The following is a 16,491-nucleotide window of genomic DNA, read 5'->3' as shown; positions in this document are numbered from 1 at the left end:
TACCATGACAACCAGCTGTCAGCATGACAATACAACTCTACTTTTCCAGCTACATTATATGTACATGTATGATCATGTAAGCCTGGTGCCGTGGCGATCATGAAGAAAGTAAAGACAGTGTGGGATACATGCCCTCATGCAACCTGTTGTTACCGAAGCAATAAATGAAATTATTTATCACCCACGACACAGAATGTCCATAACACATGTGCATCAGGTTATATAGGAGGCTACATATCAATACTTGTGAGTCGAGGATCACTTCACCATATGCTGAGATGTCTGGCTTTCAAAACTCACTTTCCATCTCACTGTCCATCCCTTCTGTTTTGGAACAGACACACCCACATGGGATTTCAAAACAGAAAAAAGCTCAGTGACTTCCTTATAATATATTTAATGCTGAATTACATGTCAAATTCAAGCTTTGTGGAAGTGCAACGTAATTTTAATATTAAGAAACAGTCATTTATTTTAAAAAAACAAGGTGAAAAACAAAGTGCATTGAAACTCTGACCTTCTTCATGCTGCCAGTCGACACGCTGCATCCAGAAAGTCGACATTCTATCTCCATCTAGTGGAAATGACACAAAGGTGCAGCATGTGCTGTTACAAAGCTTGGGGATATTTATTTCTAACGTTTTAGATTAATTGCAGCTTCAATTGGCTGATTTATGGCTGTGAGGTTTGTAAAAATGTACGTTCAGTACCAATAGATTGGACTATAATGGCTAATTTGCATAGTTTCTTAACAGCAGAGTTTTGGGGGTGATATCTGATGTAGGCTTAATTATCCTATAATTAATTAACCTAATTAACCTGTTCAATGAAACATGCAGGTTCTAAGCCTAAATTTTGGTCAGGCAGTACGACAAGGCAAGGCAAGTTTTATCTATAGCACATTTCAGTAACAAGGCAGTTCAAAGCACTTTACATAACACATAAAACATTAAAAGCATTGAGACAAAATGCAAAGAAACACATAATAAATACAAAAAACAACCATTAAAGAGCCAACATAATACCAAATAAGAGCAAGCTAAAATAGAACAAGACAATAATTATTTGATTTCATAAAAGGCAGCAGCAAACTTCAAACTTCAGCTTTGATTTAAAAGAACTGAGAGTTGCAGCACACCTGCAATGACCGGTCTGTTTCACCGTAAACAGACCGGTAAAGTCAGGGAGGTCTTTACAGCAGACATTTTGACATGTCACAGTAGGAAAATCACAGGTTTAATGATGGCTGCTTCAGTTAATTCTATTATCCTATTATAGTTCATGCTGTCTCCCTGTCGTGGCTTTCTGGGACACTTGGACACAACAGAGCCGTCGTTACTGTTATCAGTAAAACCTGTGCTTTCCCTACTATGACAAGTCAAAATGTCCCCTGTAAAGGCCTTCCTGACTTTATTTCTTTTCCTAAAAAAAAAGGTTTTCAATATAGGCTATATGGACACCATTAAAAATCCTTCAAAGGCTCATATGACCCAGCCATAAGTTTTTGTAATTTTATTCTTTGGATTCTGAACTAATTTAACTTATTATTTGACCTTCTGCCTGAAATGCTTCCCACTTAATGAGGGATGACTTCAGAGCAGTATTCAGTTATAAATATGACTCTATTTTGTTGTTCTATGGTTTGCAGCCATTTTGTGTCAAATTACCATCTAGCAGTAGCCCTAAATTCTTAATGTTAAAAATGTTTTAACAGCACTGTACTGGGAAAGATCAAAGTGCACGGTTGAATGTGTTTCACGAGCTTAATGTGCTGTTGTAATGTACTGTCACTTAATGTGATCAAGTGGCAGTGTGTCCGTGTACAGACAGACTAAATATTGGTAGAAATATTTAGAGCTATAAGAATTATGTTGTTGTATTAGACAGGTATTGCCATCACTGTGTTTTAAAGGTCCCATATTATGCTCATTTTCAGGTTCATACTTGTATTTTGTGTTTCTACTAGAACATGTCTACATGTTGTAATGTTAAAAAAAAACTTTATTTTCCTCATACTGTCAGCCTGAATATGCCTGTATTTACCCTCTGTCTGAAACACTCCGTTTTAGTGCATTTTGACGAAATTGCAACAGGATTGCGTTGCTAGGCAACAACTTGGGTCCATGTGTACTTCCTGTCAGCTGATGTCAATCACATACACTGCAACCAGGAATTAACTGGGACACATTTAGAATTTTTACGTTTAAAATTGTTTCAAGGGTCTAAATATTGTATATTCGTGACATCACGAATGGGCAGAAATCCTGACAGCTTGTTTCAAATGCAGAGTTTCTGAATACGGGCTGTGTGTATTTCCCTGTGGATTGAGTGTTTCGATACTTTCACAGTATTTATATAAGAATTAAGCCTGCTTAGTAATAAAAAAAACATGAAATCTCACTTATAATCTCGGACCTTTAATATTGATAAATAGTGTGATTATACATTCAGTCAATCTAAGCAAGAAAAACAAAGGTTGATGTTGTTGTCAAGTCTCTTTGCATTATAGGTGACACGACCATCAATTGAAATGATCACAACACTTGCCCCCAACATATGTGGCTGTGGTCAGTGGTGAAATACGCTAGCAGATCAAAGCTTGGTCAGGGTTAGGATGTTGTTATAATGGCTCCAGGCTGACATGAGGCTGAATAAGACCCATCTGCTGTCTTTTGCTCTTCAGCCACCACTAAAAGGATTAAACCTGCTGCACGCACAGCTCACGTGTAGCTGTGTTCAAGGCAGTGGTAGAATTACGTCCTATTAATAAAGGAGATGGTCACAGCGTAGTCTGCTGTGTTTCCGGTCAGCCAGCTATACCTGTCTGCTGCGTCATCCTGTCTAATCTAGGGAATATCCTGTATGCTAGTGACAATAACTGTTGTATACAGTATGTCTACTGCACACTGCATTCAGTGTTTGGTTCAGGGCTAAATAACTGAGGGAATAGCACTTGTTTATTTACCCACCCTGATTTTCTGCAGCTAATCCCTAAACCTTTGACCTGCTGCCATCACAAGGGAAATACCATTTCCTTTAAGAGCAATTAAATGACCTTGAACAATGCAAAGCAATTTGTAGATGTGTGTTTAATCTACCCAAAAGCACACTATTTTAATACATCTGTAAACCTCATAGAGAAAGTAATATATCATCAAACCCCTCGTGCTTAGTAAGTCTTTTTATCAAGTAGCTGGAAGTCAAGAGTTCAGATATTAAACTTTCACAAAGATATACTGTAACTTTGCAAAGTGCAATGAAACATCTAGTCAACAGCATCAGTCAACTGCTTTTTTACTGAAAATCTGTTTATTTTATTCTTCATTCTACAATTTTTGAAGAATTGCTTTACACTGCCAGGTAAAGTGATGATTAGATTTCCTCGAAAGTTTTATCAGAAATGCCTCAAACTGCCTTTGAAAGGTCCACCAACTTTACCGATTTTTGTATTTTCTTGGATTTTATTAAAAAAAAAAATTAAAAAAAACTCAAACCATGAAAAAAGACATACAAACATATTCACAGAATAGTTTTTAGTTATCAACTATGACACTCAGTGCTACTCTTAGACAATTATTCCCATTGAAGAATATTTTCAGATTATGGGAAGTTCTAAGATTTTATCAGGAATAGTATTACCTCGCTAAAGCACCATCTTTAAAAAGTGCTTTAAAAATGAAGTTAGAAGAAATTAAAAGAGTATCACTACTTTCAAAGTTAGCCTCGCCTTTAACCAAATGTACTTGATGTAGGATTAACTAGTGCTGTATAAGAGCAACATAACATACAAGGACTTTTGAATAGCTATACAAAATTAAATCGGGCTGCAACTAATGATTATTTTCATTGTCAATTAATTATGTTGATTATTTCTCGATTAATCGATTAGTTGTTTGGTCTATAAAATGTCAGAAAACGGTGAAAAACGTCGATCAGTGTTTCCCAAAGCCCAAGATGACGTCCTCAAATGTCTTGTTTTGTCCACAACTCAAAGATATTCAATTTACTGTCATAGATGAATAAAGAAAACAGAAAATATTCACATTTAAGAAGCTGGAATCAGAGAATTTTGACTTTTTCTGTGAAAAAGTTACTCAAACCGATTAATCGATTATAAAAATAGTTGGTGATTCATTTAATAGTTGGCAACGAATTGATTAATTGTTGCAGCTCTAAAATGAAGGTTAATGTACTAGTTAGCAGGAGGGTCAAGGTGAACTGACCTGCAAGGAGCTGAACGTTCTGCTGGCAGGAACAGATGGCGAGCTGAGATTAGACAGCTGACCTTCTCATGGCTTGACTGAAGGTGTTGTGATTCCACTGACGCCTCACAACAAAAAATAACAAGCTTTACCTGTGATTTTAATGAAAGTTCCTTATTACAGGACGCATTTAGTCAGATTTATTTCCCTACATAACATTGGTTGTTTTTAATGCATATCAGTTGTTGCGTATAAGACATACGAATACATTATTCAAAGTTAATTTTCAGAGAAAATGAGTTTAATAAATGCCTAAAAGCAAATTTTCATGGTCATAACTCAAGTAATGTTGATCATCGGTCATTACAGCTGGATATTTTGCTCAAAGTATCTTAAGATGCTTGAAAATGTCACAGAGAAGTTGTGTTTTTGCAGTGTAAGACGTTCAGGTTAATTCCCTGTAAACCCAGTGCAGGTTCTGTGGGAATGTAGCAGCCTGAGGTCAGATTAAAACAGTAAGGGGTCAGTTAGCCACGTGCAATCCAGGTTGGAGTTTAGGGCTTAGAGACAGATCAGTCGCACAGCATATATAAACCAGCTCAAACAAACAGTCTGCAAAAACTTAAAGCGCTGCTTCTCTGAGGTCGTCTCTTACTGCAGGACTGGAGGTGTCCAGAAATACAAATTAGGAGAGACAGTTATTTGCTTCACAAAAAAGGAGGAATTTAAGAATCAAAGGTCTACACAGGACATCTTCATCATCTGCTGTGGCGTCCCCTGCATCAGCAGCCATGGTGCTGGAGGACAACGAGGGTGACTCTATCTTTGAGCCCCAGATCACAGTGAGTATCCCAGAGAGCTGCTAGATTCACTGCTATAGGTGTCATCCTTGTGCAAAGTTAAATGACTTTTAACAGTTATAACAGTTTTATTTTTGCATGGCTACATGCAACCAATTGGGTGTAATATTATTAATACCAGTATCTGGTTTCATCCATCCATCCATCCATCCATCCATCCATCCATTATCTGTAACCGCTTATCCTATTTAGAGTCTATCTGGTTTCAGTTAACATTTTAAATATAAAAAACACCGCTCTAATCTGTAAATGTAAATGTTTATCTACAGCCACACACACAAACAGCAGCATGTACTAGTTATCTGACTGTGTGATTGAATGTGTTTGTTTCAGGAGGAGTTCGTAGAGACTCACTATGGGAACGTCCACTGCATCATGACAGGAACTCCGAAGGCAAATCTCCCTGCCATCCTCACGTTCCATGATGTTGGACTAAACCGTAAGTCCCAACAATAGCGTGGTGTTTGTAATGTTTGTATCCTGTGCACAGATATAAATAAACCTATATACAAAAACCCAACATAAACAAAATACAAAATGGAAATCCCTGCTGTAAAGAGGATAACTTGTATAAATACCTTGATAGCCAAATTAAGATTGGCACATCACAGCTATCTGATTTATTTTTATAACATTACTTTGTTTGTATCAGGTAAGCTAAAAACTAGATTTCCTTGAAGAAATATAGCTTGTTGGTTAATTATGTAAAACCTCTTAGTTTGCATGTATGCATCAAAATAGCCTTCTTATATTTCATACCCTCTAAATACCTGTTTATTTTACATTTTAATCCAAGCATCTTGCATATTTTGAATAATTCACATTAAATTCTCTGATCTGAGTGATATTTTTGTTATATATAAATATATATATATATATATATTATGTTACATATTCCTATCATCTTTTACCACTTCACTTCAACGGCAATTATGTACTTTTTGTTTTGTCTTCTTATAGACAAGTCCTGTTTCGAGAAGCTGTTCGAACACGAGGACATGCAGGAAATCATCAAACATTTGCCTGTTTGTCACGTTGAAGCACCAGGACAACATGAGGGAGCCAAAACTCTGCATAGTGGGTCAGTACACTGTCTTAATCACTCTCAGTCTAAAATGTATTTACATTTCATGCTGTAATTTTAACATTATTTAATACGAGTTTGATAGTAAGTACCTGCTGATGCTTATGTTGACCTTTGACCCCTCAGATATACCTACCCTTCCATGGACCAGCTGTCTGAAGCACTGCCCGCTGTCATCAAACACTTTGGGTGAGTTAATCTGATACTTAACAAACACTTCTCAGTTGGCCTTTCATTAAAAGGTTGGAATATTTTCACACAGCATGCTGCTACGTATGGTTCACCTCAGTTTTGACCTTCTGATTGTGTGCTCTGCAGGTTGCGAAGGGTGATTGGACTGGGAGTTGGAGCTGGAGCCTACATCCTGGCTAAATTCGCTGTGAGTTCAAATCTCGTCTCTAAATCCAATTTAAACTTGAGACAGAGAGAGAACATAATTTGAAACCTAGTTTGCAAAATATGAAATTTAAATCTTTACTCTTTTCAGCACGGTTCCTAGTGTACATGCCAGAGTTATTGATCAGATCTTTCCTATGCAAAGCTACACAGATACAATTGCACATGTTTTTTAAATCCCAGAGGTGGGATAAAACCCCTAAAGCCACTGATTGGCTTAAGTCTTTAACAGCAGCCATGTTATCTATAAAAAAACTCTAGATGGGGAACAGAGAAGTGGTATCCATGGTAGAAACTGATGTCAATGGCTGCAGAAATCAAGGATGAGATCTGTTTGTTCAAGAGTAACATGAAATTAAGTTATAAATTTACTCAAAAAATAAATGAGGGAACTGCTGAAAAACATGTCACTAAGTGTAAATGAGTTTTTGAATACCATATCATATCATTAACTAGTCTTTGTGTGTGTGCGTCTAGCTGAATCACCCAGAACTGTTGGACGGACTGGTTTTGATCAACATCAACCCCAGCGCTGAAGGAATAATCGATTCTGTTGCAAACAAGGTGAGCAGTGTGTGTGCTGTATTTTGAATAAGATCAACATCTATTTCAAATATTGTGTTACTTTCAATCTATAAAACCACCTTTATTGATAGATATAGTGTTTGTCCTTGTGATTGGTTCTCCAGTTGACGATTATTTTAAACCTGCTGTAATGTAAATACATTATCGGCTATTATCTGAATTTAGCTGAATGTAATCGTGTGCATGTTTTGTGTGTGTTATAGATCACCGACTGGACTCACACTCTCCCGGACAAAGTCCTCTCACACTTGTTTGCAAAGGTAAATTATCAGGTTTACACGGATATCATGACAACAAAAGTGGAAACAACTTAAAAAACTTTGATTAACACATATCAAGTGAGTCTTACATATAGAATACAGAATATCTCTGTCTTACTGATTTTTCAGGATGAGATCGAGAACAACCACGACCTCATAGCTACGTACCGTCACCACATCACAACGACGATGAACCAGGAAAACGTCAGTCAGTTCTTCCGCTCCTACAACAGCCGCAACGCCCTGGAGGTGGAGAGGCCTGTTCCTGGAGGAACCATCACTGTCAGGACCCTCAAGTTAGTACAACCTTTGACCTTTAAAGAGGACATAGCAGCAGGAACTTCAAAAATTAATAGTCTGATGTTTTTTTTCACACATTATAATGTCCTTGTTCATGGTAAGAAGTAGAAAGCATCTGACAAAGAGTCAGTCATCATTGCGTTACTGTTTCTGCCTTTCTCACCTGCCCGTCTGTTTCTTTTACAGGTGCTCCAGTCTGCTGATTGTAGGAGATAGTTCTCCATATGTGGAGGCCGTGGTCGACTGCAACTCTAAACTCAACCCCGTCAAGGCCACACTGCTAAAGGTAACCGAAAGACTGACAGACACAAAAATGAAGCAAACAACCAAATCATTTTTTTTTTTTTAAAGTGAGAAAACCCTGGTCAACATATAGTCAAAGCTGCAAACCTGACTTTGAGTGATCTGTTATTGTCAAATAACAATATCAGCATAAACATCTGTACCTGTCTATTAACCTTAAAGGTTTTATCGCAGACTGAAGCCTACATCTGACCTTTGCACTTTGCTCTTCTAGATGGCGGACTGTGGAGGACTTCCTCAGGTGGATCAGGTAGGCTGTGACACTTTATTGGCTACAATAATGTAGAATCTGCACTCCTGATTGGTTGGAAATATATTCAATACTTTTCATCTTACTCTCCACAGCCAGCCAAAGTGATTGAAGCCATGAAATATTTCATCCAGGGCATGGGATACAGTAAGTCACTATTACTCTTAATCTTACATTAGAGCTATAACATCTCAGAGATCAGTACTGGAATAAGTAGATTTACTGTAGGTTGAATCAATATTGTGCAAAACATTGATTAAATAAACTCTATAATGACCATTAAAGGCTGATGCAGAATAATAAAAAAACTCTCTCCTCTCTCTCCAGTGTCCAGTGCCGGCATGACCAGACTCCGTTCACGGACGTCCTCCAGCTCCAGCATGACGTCCATGGATGGCTCTCGGAGTCGTGCGCACACCAACGAGCTGCAGCGTGGAGAGGAGAAGCGAGGCCGCTCGCACACTGATGTCTCCATGGACAGTATTTCACACAGCGGGGACAAAATCACCTCAAAATCCACTGAAATGGCATGCTAGAGCGCATTCTGCACTAAATTGGGTGCACTTAAATCAAATCATACCTCATTATATCTACCCAGACAGCTTCCCTCTGTCGTGCCCTTTCATCTGCACTATCTCTAGCTGAAAGGTCAAAGGTCGCACCTCCATGTGACTTTGCTCTATCCTTCTGTATCCTCTGTACTCTTCCTATTCCTTCATGAATTTAACCATCCTTTCCTGCGTCTCTCTCGGTATTTTTCTCTCCATCCAACTGCTCTCCTCCTCTGAACTGTTACTGTATATGCCTCTAACTCTGTATCTTTCTTTACTATGAGTGTCTTTTCTAACTGTCCCCTTTCATGCTCTTGTCTACTTTTCTTTCTTTTCTTCTCCTTATTGATCTTGTACCAGAGGTTCTTCCTCATGCTCTGAAATCATGTGTTTATGTAAAACGCAGATGTGTTTTCATGTATAATGTAAAGTATATAATTAAAACGTAAAGATGCAGTATTTCCGAGCGTAAAAACTGGGTGCTCATAACTAATGTGTACATTGATTATATGCAACTGTGACAGCTGTGTGTTATTAACTGCAAGAATGTGTCATGGACATGTTTTAAAGTGGATTTGCTTTGGAGATGCTGTGTAAAATAAAGTCACATTATTACTGTAAAGACATGTTATTGTTATATGTGATTAAATATTTTACTGTAAATAAACATCTAGCTGGGCCTCATTTATTTTAACTACAGATGAAAAATAGAACAATCGGACCTTTTGCTGTTATCATTATCATAGGCCTTACAGTTGCCCTACAAAATGTTGGCTTTAAATGACAATAACAACTAGCAAATAGGATTGAGATTGTTACAATAATAACAACAACATATTTCTGACAAAATATTGTTGTTCATAAAAATCATCATTCACAAGATTGTTTGATTGGATTGACTGGAATAAAAAAAAGAGGATATCTTCTGGTTCTGAACTGTCCATCGTGAGTCCGACAGTTTCATGTGTAATGCCAAATCAGTGAAATACTCTTTTAAGTGACAAAGAAGACATATCAGATTAAAGTTGGCCAGGTATTATTTAATAATAATAATAATAATAATAATAATAATAATAATAATAATAATAATAATAATAACAATAATAATAATAATAACAATAATAAAACTGTCTACTAGATAAGTCTCTTGCCAAGACAATTTGTAGCCTCTAATAAATACAAAATATGAAAAAAAAAAAGAGTTAAATATAGCCATCATTCAACAGGGAAATAAAAGCCTTGTTTCTACGAGACAGCCTCCTGAGACAACGGGTTCTACCGGCTCGCTAGCCAACGATCTCCATTAATAATGTAATTACATCAATCTTTATATGTGTCATGCCAAAGGTCAATGATGTCCATCAACATTGTTTCTGTGTCTTTGCTGTGATTCAATTCACCTCATGCCAGATTACTACAGCTGGTGTGATGAGAAAACCACCTCAGACTGTCATGATGGTGGAGGGCTTTTCTGTGGTTTCCTTATCACTTAGCAAAGAGATTGTACTTTCTATAAACATGCTCTGATGATATAGGCGGACACATTTTTTATGTTGTTCTGTGTTAAAACAAACCATAATGTACCTCTCCAATCTGTCCACTAGATAGAGCTCTATAACCTCTTCTGCTCTCTTGTGCTGTGAATCACCAGCAGTCACGCACCACTGGGTCACGTTATGTAGGAAAAATAACATTCATGTTATTCATGCTTGTTTGCAGAGAGGGTTTTGACAACTACATACAAATCATGTTGAAATCAAACTAGCATCTGCTTGATTTTTAATATCACTCACCTAGAATGGATCTTTTTAATATCTCTTATGGTTCATATTTAGCCTTGTCCTTTCCCAGAGGGCTGGATTAAAGTACATGTATAATAGTTTATTTCAAATCCCTGATTTGTTTTGTTTTTTTACAATCCCTGAACATGGTCCCCGACACACACACTCGTATACCATGACAGATTCATTCTTTTTTTTTTTTTTTTATTTGGATCCTGTTTAAGTTATTTAACTGTTTTTCATTGTTTAACACACATCTAATTATGTGCATCTAATTATGTTATGTGCAAATGTGCTACACACACATGCAAAAATAACAAGTCATGGGGGAGTGAAACAAGAAATGTGCAAGCCTTAGGCAAATAATGGTGGGAGTGTTGGACAAAATAATTCCAAATGACTATTAAAGTGCTTCCCCCTTTCTAAATCTGGCAGCTGATTTGTTATGATATGTCTGTGCATCTATTTGTTTAAATAATATTCAGAAGTTAAATAAAATATTGAGACATCCAAATTTTTATTTTCCCCTACAAAACAAATTCTTTTGCCTCTAAAACAGCATTTTGACTATATTCAAATTAATCCAATGCTGTAGTAGAAATATCTCTGCAATACACAATATCAACCTCTCTACCTACAGTATACAGTGGGGTTTTAACTGCATTCAGTATAGAATATAAAGAGGCCTGTGATCTACAAATGGCTCAAGGTTGATTTACCCTTTCCTTTCTCTCCCATACTGTTTAATTAGATTCATTTTACACTAAACATAATGTGTTTTTTCCCAACAGCTGCCAACAAACTGTGTGACTGCCACAAGTGTAAATATAAAGTGCTGGCCCAGTGGACACCATGCAGCTATGACATCATGACTTTCAATCCACCTAAGTGTCTCCCTCCCCTGTGCTATAATTTGCATCACTCCTCTGTTTGGATAAAAATAATCTTTGAACTGAGTGTGTGTCTGCATTTGTGTGTGCGGATATTAGCTGCATGCATGAGTGTACTGTGTGTGTGTGTGTAGGTGGGACTGTGTGTGGGCCCATCAGTAGATGGATTGTTTTAGGCTGCGAGACAGTGGAGACACACAGACCCAGCACAGCATAACGGCAGTCAGCATCAAAGTCACAATAATTTTGTTTGTGTGTGTGTGTGTGTGTGTTCGGGGAGCATCTTTATTTCAAAGCTTCTTTTGTTTGGCTTACATTATGATACTGTGATGAATAATGTATGACAGAAATCTCTAAAGAGTTCATTTAAACATGAGCTCTAGCACGACTGGGGGTTGTTACATGTATCTTCTGTTTCCTATTATTTCACTGTGCTTTAGTGTAGCTGCATCATAAAACTACTAACCGTGCACATTTCCATCCACTTTGGTAGACATTTGTGATTTCTCCTACAAGGTGGATTTGATGGCTGCCCTGCCAGCACAGTGATTACTCGCCCAAAGTGGGGCTAACAAAGTGGAGAGCAATTTAATTTCTGCTTCACATATTGCACAGTGAGATAATTACTATTTTGTTTAAAGACATTAACTACTTTTATCTCCTCACCTACAGCAAGGCAGTTTTGATCATTGACTGCATCTCAGTTTACACAACTTCACCAGTGAGGCAAAAAGCCATTACAGACCAAAAATGTGGTAGTTTGACGCTGGCGATGGCAGTTTTGCTTTCACATCGTGCAGTTTATACACACACACCTCTTATAGGTCTAGTGTGTAGTATTTCGGGGGATGTATTAGCAGAAATATAATATAAAATTCATAACCATGTTTTCATTAGTGTATTATCACCTGAAACTAAGAATTGTTGTGTTTTTGTTAGTTTAGAATAAGCCCTTCATATCTACATAGGGAGCGGGTCCTCTTCAGAGTCCCCCATGTTGCTCCGTCATGTTTCTACAGTAGCCTAGAACGGACAAACCAAACACTGACTCTAGAGAGAGCTTTTTTAATTTTTACGTTATCTGAAGGCCACCGTAGTTCTCTGACACGCCTGTGAAGCTATGGTAAAGTGAGCCGCAGAGTGCAAAACCGTATTACCGCCAGCCGCTGTCTAACTTCCGTTGCTCCTAAAGTAGTGTTATAATGGTAAGGATGACCTCTGAGCGAGGCGAATGGCGTTACCACAGTTTTGCACTCAGCGGCTCACGTTACCTTAGTCATGGAAAGGGAGGAGTGAGGGGTACTCAGTTGGTTGTAATCTGCTACCACACCACTAGATGTCGCCAAATCCATAACATAGTACCTTTAAAAAGTAAAATCAAAAATATGTACAGGTATACAGTACTTCAGTAAGTGTTAACAAATATGGCTTTTGACTTAAACATGTGGTTTATCTGCATGTAATTTTGTCGTGTAAGCTGAAAGGCACCCGTTTGGAATATGAAATTAGTAAGGAGGACGTCAACTCTAATTTTCATTTTATTTCAATTCTACTTTTTATATGCTATAGTTTAATTTGATCTTTTATGACTTGTGTCCTTTTTTTACAATATTTGTATTCAGCAATATGCTGTTTTTATCTATGTTTTGTATCTTATAGATATTTATTTATTTTGTTCTGTAATCAGCATTGGATTATTAGGTTTATCATCATGTGAGCACTGTTATTTTCCCATGATTTTATGGACATTTCTGTCAACTGGGTCTTTCAGTTGTGGACCCTGGTAGACTTGTTAAAATTGAAAGCAATGAATTTAATTTTCAAACAAAAGGTGATGTAACTGTAGCTGGCAATATAATTTTTTCATGTTGCACAAAAATAAATATTCATTATTCCCTGTTGAACCACTATAAAGACCCTAACACAGTCATTAAAGCTGCAGTGGGTAGAATTGGAGCAAAAAACGTTATTTTTCTAAAACGGTCACTACATCTTGACAGTAGTGCATGAGACAGGTAATCTGAAAAAAATCATGTGCCTCTGTGTCCTCCGGTGCTCCTAATGTCATCTGCAAGATTTCACAGACCGGAGGAAAACAACCAATCAGAGCCTGCCGTCTCTGAGCAGCTGTCAATCACTGGCAAACTCTGATCAAACGGTCAAACTAGGCAGCGCTGATCAAATATGAATCAATATTATGTTACTGTAATTAGGGATGTCACGAGAACCGATACTTTGGTACCAACTCGCCACCAAAATTCCAAAGGGGCAGTATACGCTTACAAGTGTTCTCATCTTCCGTGAAATGAAGGATGAAGAACGCCGTAACAGCACGGAAAAAACAACAACACAAGACGTGAAAGATGGCAGCTGCTGCAGCACTACCTCCGAAAACAAATAGCAAGAGTCGGGAATGGAAGTACTTTGCGTTCGAGGCAGATTTACAAGGAGTAATAATAGATCCGCAAAAACCAGTATGCGGTGCAGTAACGGTGCCGTCGTACTTTTCTTTCCAAAGGAGGAAATACTTCCAATTTAGCAAAGCACCTCAAAGACATCCAGACAATATTGTTTGTTTTAAATACTTGAAGGCTACATGCCTCTGTTCTGTTTTGCAATGTTAATAGACGTTTCCTTTTATTTATTACTTAAAGGCTATATGCCTCAATGTTTTTTGTAATGTTCAAATGTTTTAATAAAGGAGTGCGTGTTGAATTACATGGGATTTATTGTTTTTTTTTACCGTTGTATCGAATTGGTATCGAGAATCGTGTAAATTCACTGGTATTGGTATCGACTATTAGATTTCTGGTACCGTGACATCCCTTATTGTAATGCCTATTTCTCACCTCAGATGTTTTCATAAACATCTTAGTGGACTGTTTAGCTATAAAATTAGAAAGCTTGCGACCCAGCCGCCATGTTGAGATCAGTTGAGGAACTACCAAGCACCGCCCACCAGCCGGAGCACAGCCAATAGGAACGCTCTCTTTCTGAAATGACCTGTGATTGGCCAAAGTCTCCCGTCACCGGCTAGATGTTTAAAGCCTGAAAACAGAGACATGAGGAGGTTTACTAGTTTTCACTCAGAAAACTTGAATTACATTATGCTGAAAGGTTATTATGGATTTTTTTTTTTGCCCAATGATGCCAAAACATCCTGCCTACTGCAGCTTTAATTTGAGTAATTTCAGTGTAAAGTAATTAATTTTGGTTAAACCCTGCATGACATAATTCAACAAGATAAATAGAGGAGGGTTTTGCAAAATTAGTGTTTTACATAAACCCATTAGTGGACCCTAATGTGCTGTAGCAGTGGACACGTATAGGACCCCTCTCCTCTCCTCTCCTCTCCTCTCCTCTCCTCTCCTCTCCTCTCCTCTCCTCTCCTCTCCTCTCCTCTCCTCTCCTCTCCTCTCCTCTCCTCTCCTCTCCTCTCCTCTCCTCTCCTGCTGTCAGTGAGCCCAGCCAGCTGCAGCCATGTTGGATCAGCAGCAGCAGCAGTCAGCGGACACCGACTACCGACTACCGGGCACGGCGCTGTTGAGGACAAAAACAGACAGGGAGAGGGACTCATAACGGAGACATACAGCCACCAAGCCGGTTCAGACATCAACGGCTTCACACACATACACATATATAACACCCTACACCTACTGGCTGGAAGAGGTGGCCGGGTTACGGAGAGTAGGTGCGGCCGAGCTCCGGAGGCTTAAAGCGGGGTGAGTATTGATCCTTCTGGGGGGCGGAGGATTAAACAGGGAATAGACCACCGTTAGCTGGGTTAGCTTAGCATTAAAGGGGGGTAACACACACACACACAGACAATGGGGGTTAAAGCGAATGAGGGTGTGTTTACAGGAGCTGGTGTGAGGATTTATAGTGAAATAGGGTGAAGTGGATGTTATAATAGTGGTGATTTAGACCCCGCGGAGTCATTTGTATTCCTCACAGACAGACAGTGGTGCAGTGGCCGAAACCACCACCACCCCTCTCTCTCTCTGTGTGTTTCTGCTGGTTCAGGTGCAAAGGTCCAAGCCTAGGAGGGTTTCTGTCATGCAGAGCAACAATACTGTGGCAAAAACAGCTGGTGAATAACAGGGTTGCACAGATTGAGACTTATTGTTGCAAGGTTTTGAGACAAAGGTGTGCAGGTCTTACTTAAACTGTGAGTCTCAAGTGTTTTGGGTTGCAGCTGCTTGCTGTCAATACTGTACACACTTATAATCATTGTGCTAGGCCAAAGTGAAATGTATTATATATTTGAACCATGCACAAATCATTCCTTTTGCATGCTTAGGTGGGATTAAAGTCATATTTTTTAGGTGCAATGTCAATATTTGCAGAAGTAAACATGGTGCCTGGTGCCCAGCAGCTCTGTGGATGCGACTATTCAGTTTTTCTTTTGGGTTTCATCGATTTTCGGAGTCAAAGCTGCCCTATATCATGTCCTTCCTTCTTTCCCATCTTGTTTCCTGCCTGTTGTTGCAAGGTTTTGAGACAAAGGTGTGCAGATCTTACTTAACCTGTGAGTCTCAAGTGTTTTGGGTTGCAGCTGCTTGCTGTCAATACTGTACACACTTATAATCATTGTGGTAGGCCAAAGTGAAATGTATTATATATTTGAACCATGCACAAATCATTCCTTTTGCATCCTTAGGTGGGATTAAAGTCATATTTTTTAGGTGCAATGTCAATATTTGCAGAAGTAAACATGGTGCCTGGTGCTCAGCAGCTCTGTGGATGCGATTATTCAGTTTTTCTTTTGGGTTTCAGGGATTTTCGGAGTCAAAGCTGCCCTATATCATGTCTCCTCCAGTTTTCTGTTTTCCTTCCTTCTTTCCCATCTTGTTTCCTGCCTGTTGTTGCAAGGTTTTGAGACAAAGGTGTGCAGGTCTTACTTAACCTGTGAGTCTCAAGTGTTTTGGGTTGCAGCTGCTTGCTGTCAATACTGTACACACTTATAATCATTGTGGTAGGCCAAAGTGAAATGTATTATATATTTGAACCATGCACAAATCATTCCTTT

At 38.4% G+C, this 16,491-nt stretch overlaps 2 protein-coding genes across 2 annotated transcripts in view; both read left to right on the top strand.

Annotated features, from left to right (window-relative positions):
* Window positions 1-4,804: 4,804 nt before the first annotated feature.
* On the top strand, window positions 4,805-9,339 carry LOC119496753 (protein NDRG1-like). Its single transcript, XM_037784284.1, has 12 exons — window positions 4,805-5,044; window positions 5,396-5,501; window positions 6,023-6,143; window positions 6,273-6,335; window positions 6,465-6,525; window positions 7,020-7,106; window positions 7,331-7,387; window positions 7,517-7,683; window positions 7,874-7,973; window positions 8,205-8,240; window positions 8,336-8,387; window positions 8,568-9,339. Exons 1-12 carry the CDS (start codon window positions 4,994-4,996, stop codon window positions 8,774-8,776), a joined length of 1,110 nt encoding a protein of 369 aa, XP_037640212.1. The 5' UTR covers window positions 4,805-4,993; the 3' UTR covers window positions 8,777-9,339.
* Window positions 9,340-14,915: 5,576 nt separating this feature from the next.
* LOC119496638 (focal adhesion kinase 1-like) overlaps window positions 14,916-16,491 on the top strand; it is a 79,747-nt gene continuing 78,171 nt past the window's right edge. The window contains exon 1 of the mRNA XM_037784082.1: window positions 14,916-15,184. The gene's annotated coding sequence lies outside the window, so the exon portion shown is untranslated. The remainder of the gene's footprint in view (window positions 15,185-16,491) is intronic.

This window comes from Sebastes umbrosus, chromosome 11 (assembly GCF_015220745.1).
Source record: "Sebastes umbrosus isolate fSebUmb1 chromosome 11, fSebUmb1.pri, whole genome shotgun sequence".
Classification (NCBI taxonomy): Eukaryota; Metazoa; Chordata; class Actinopteri; order Perciformes; family Sebastidae; genus Sebastes; species Sebastes umbrosus.
The sequence above is the reverse complement of the archived record's forward strand: the minus strand, read 5'-3'. Positions and strand labels throughout refer to the sequence as shown.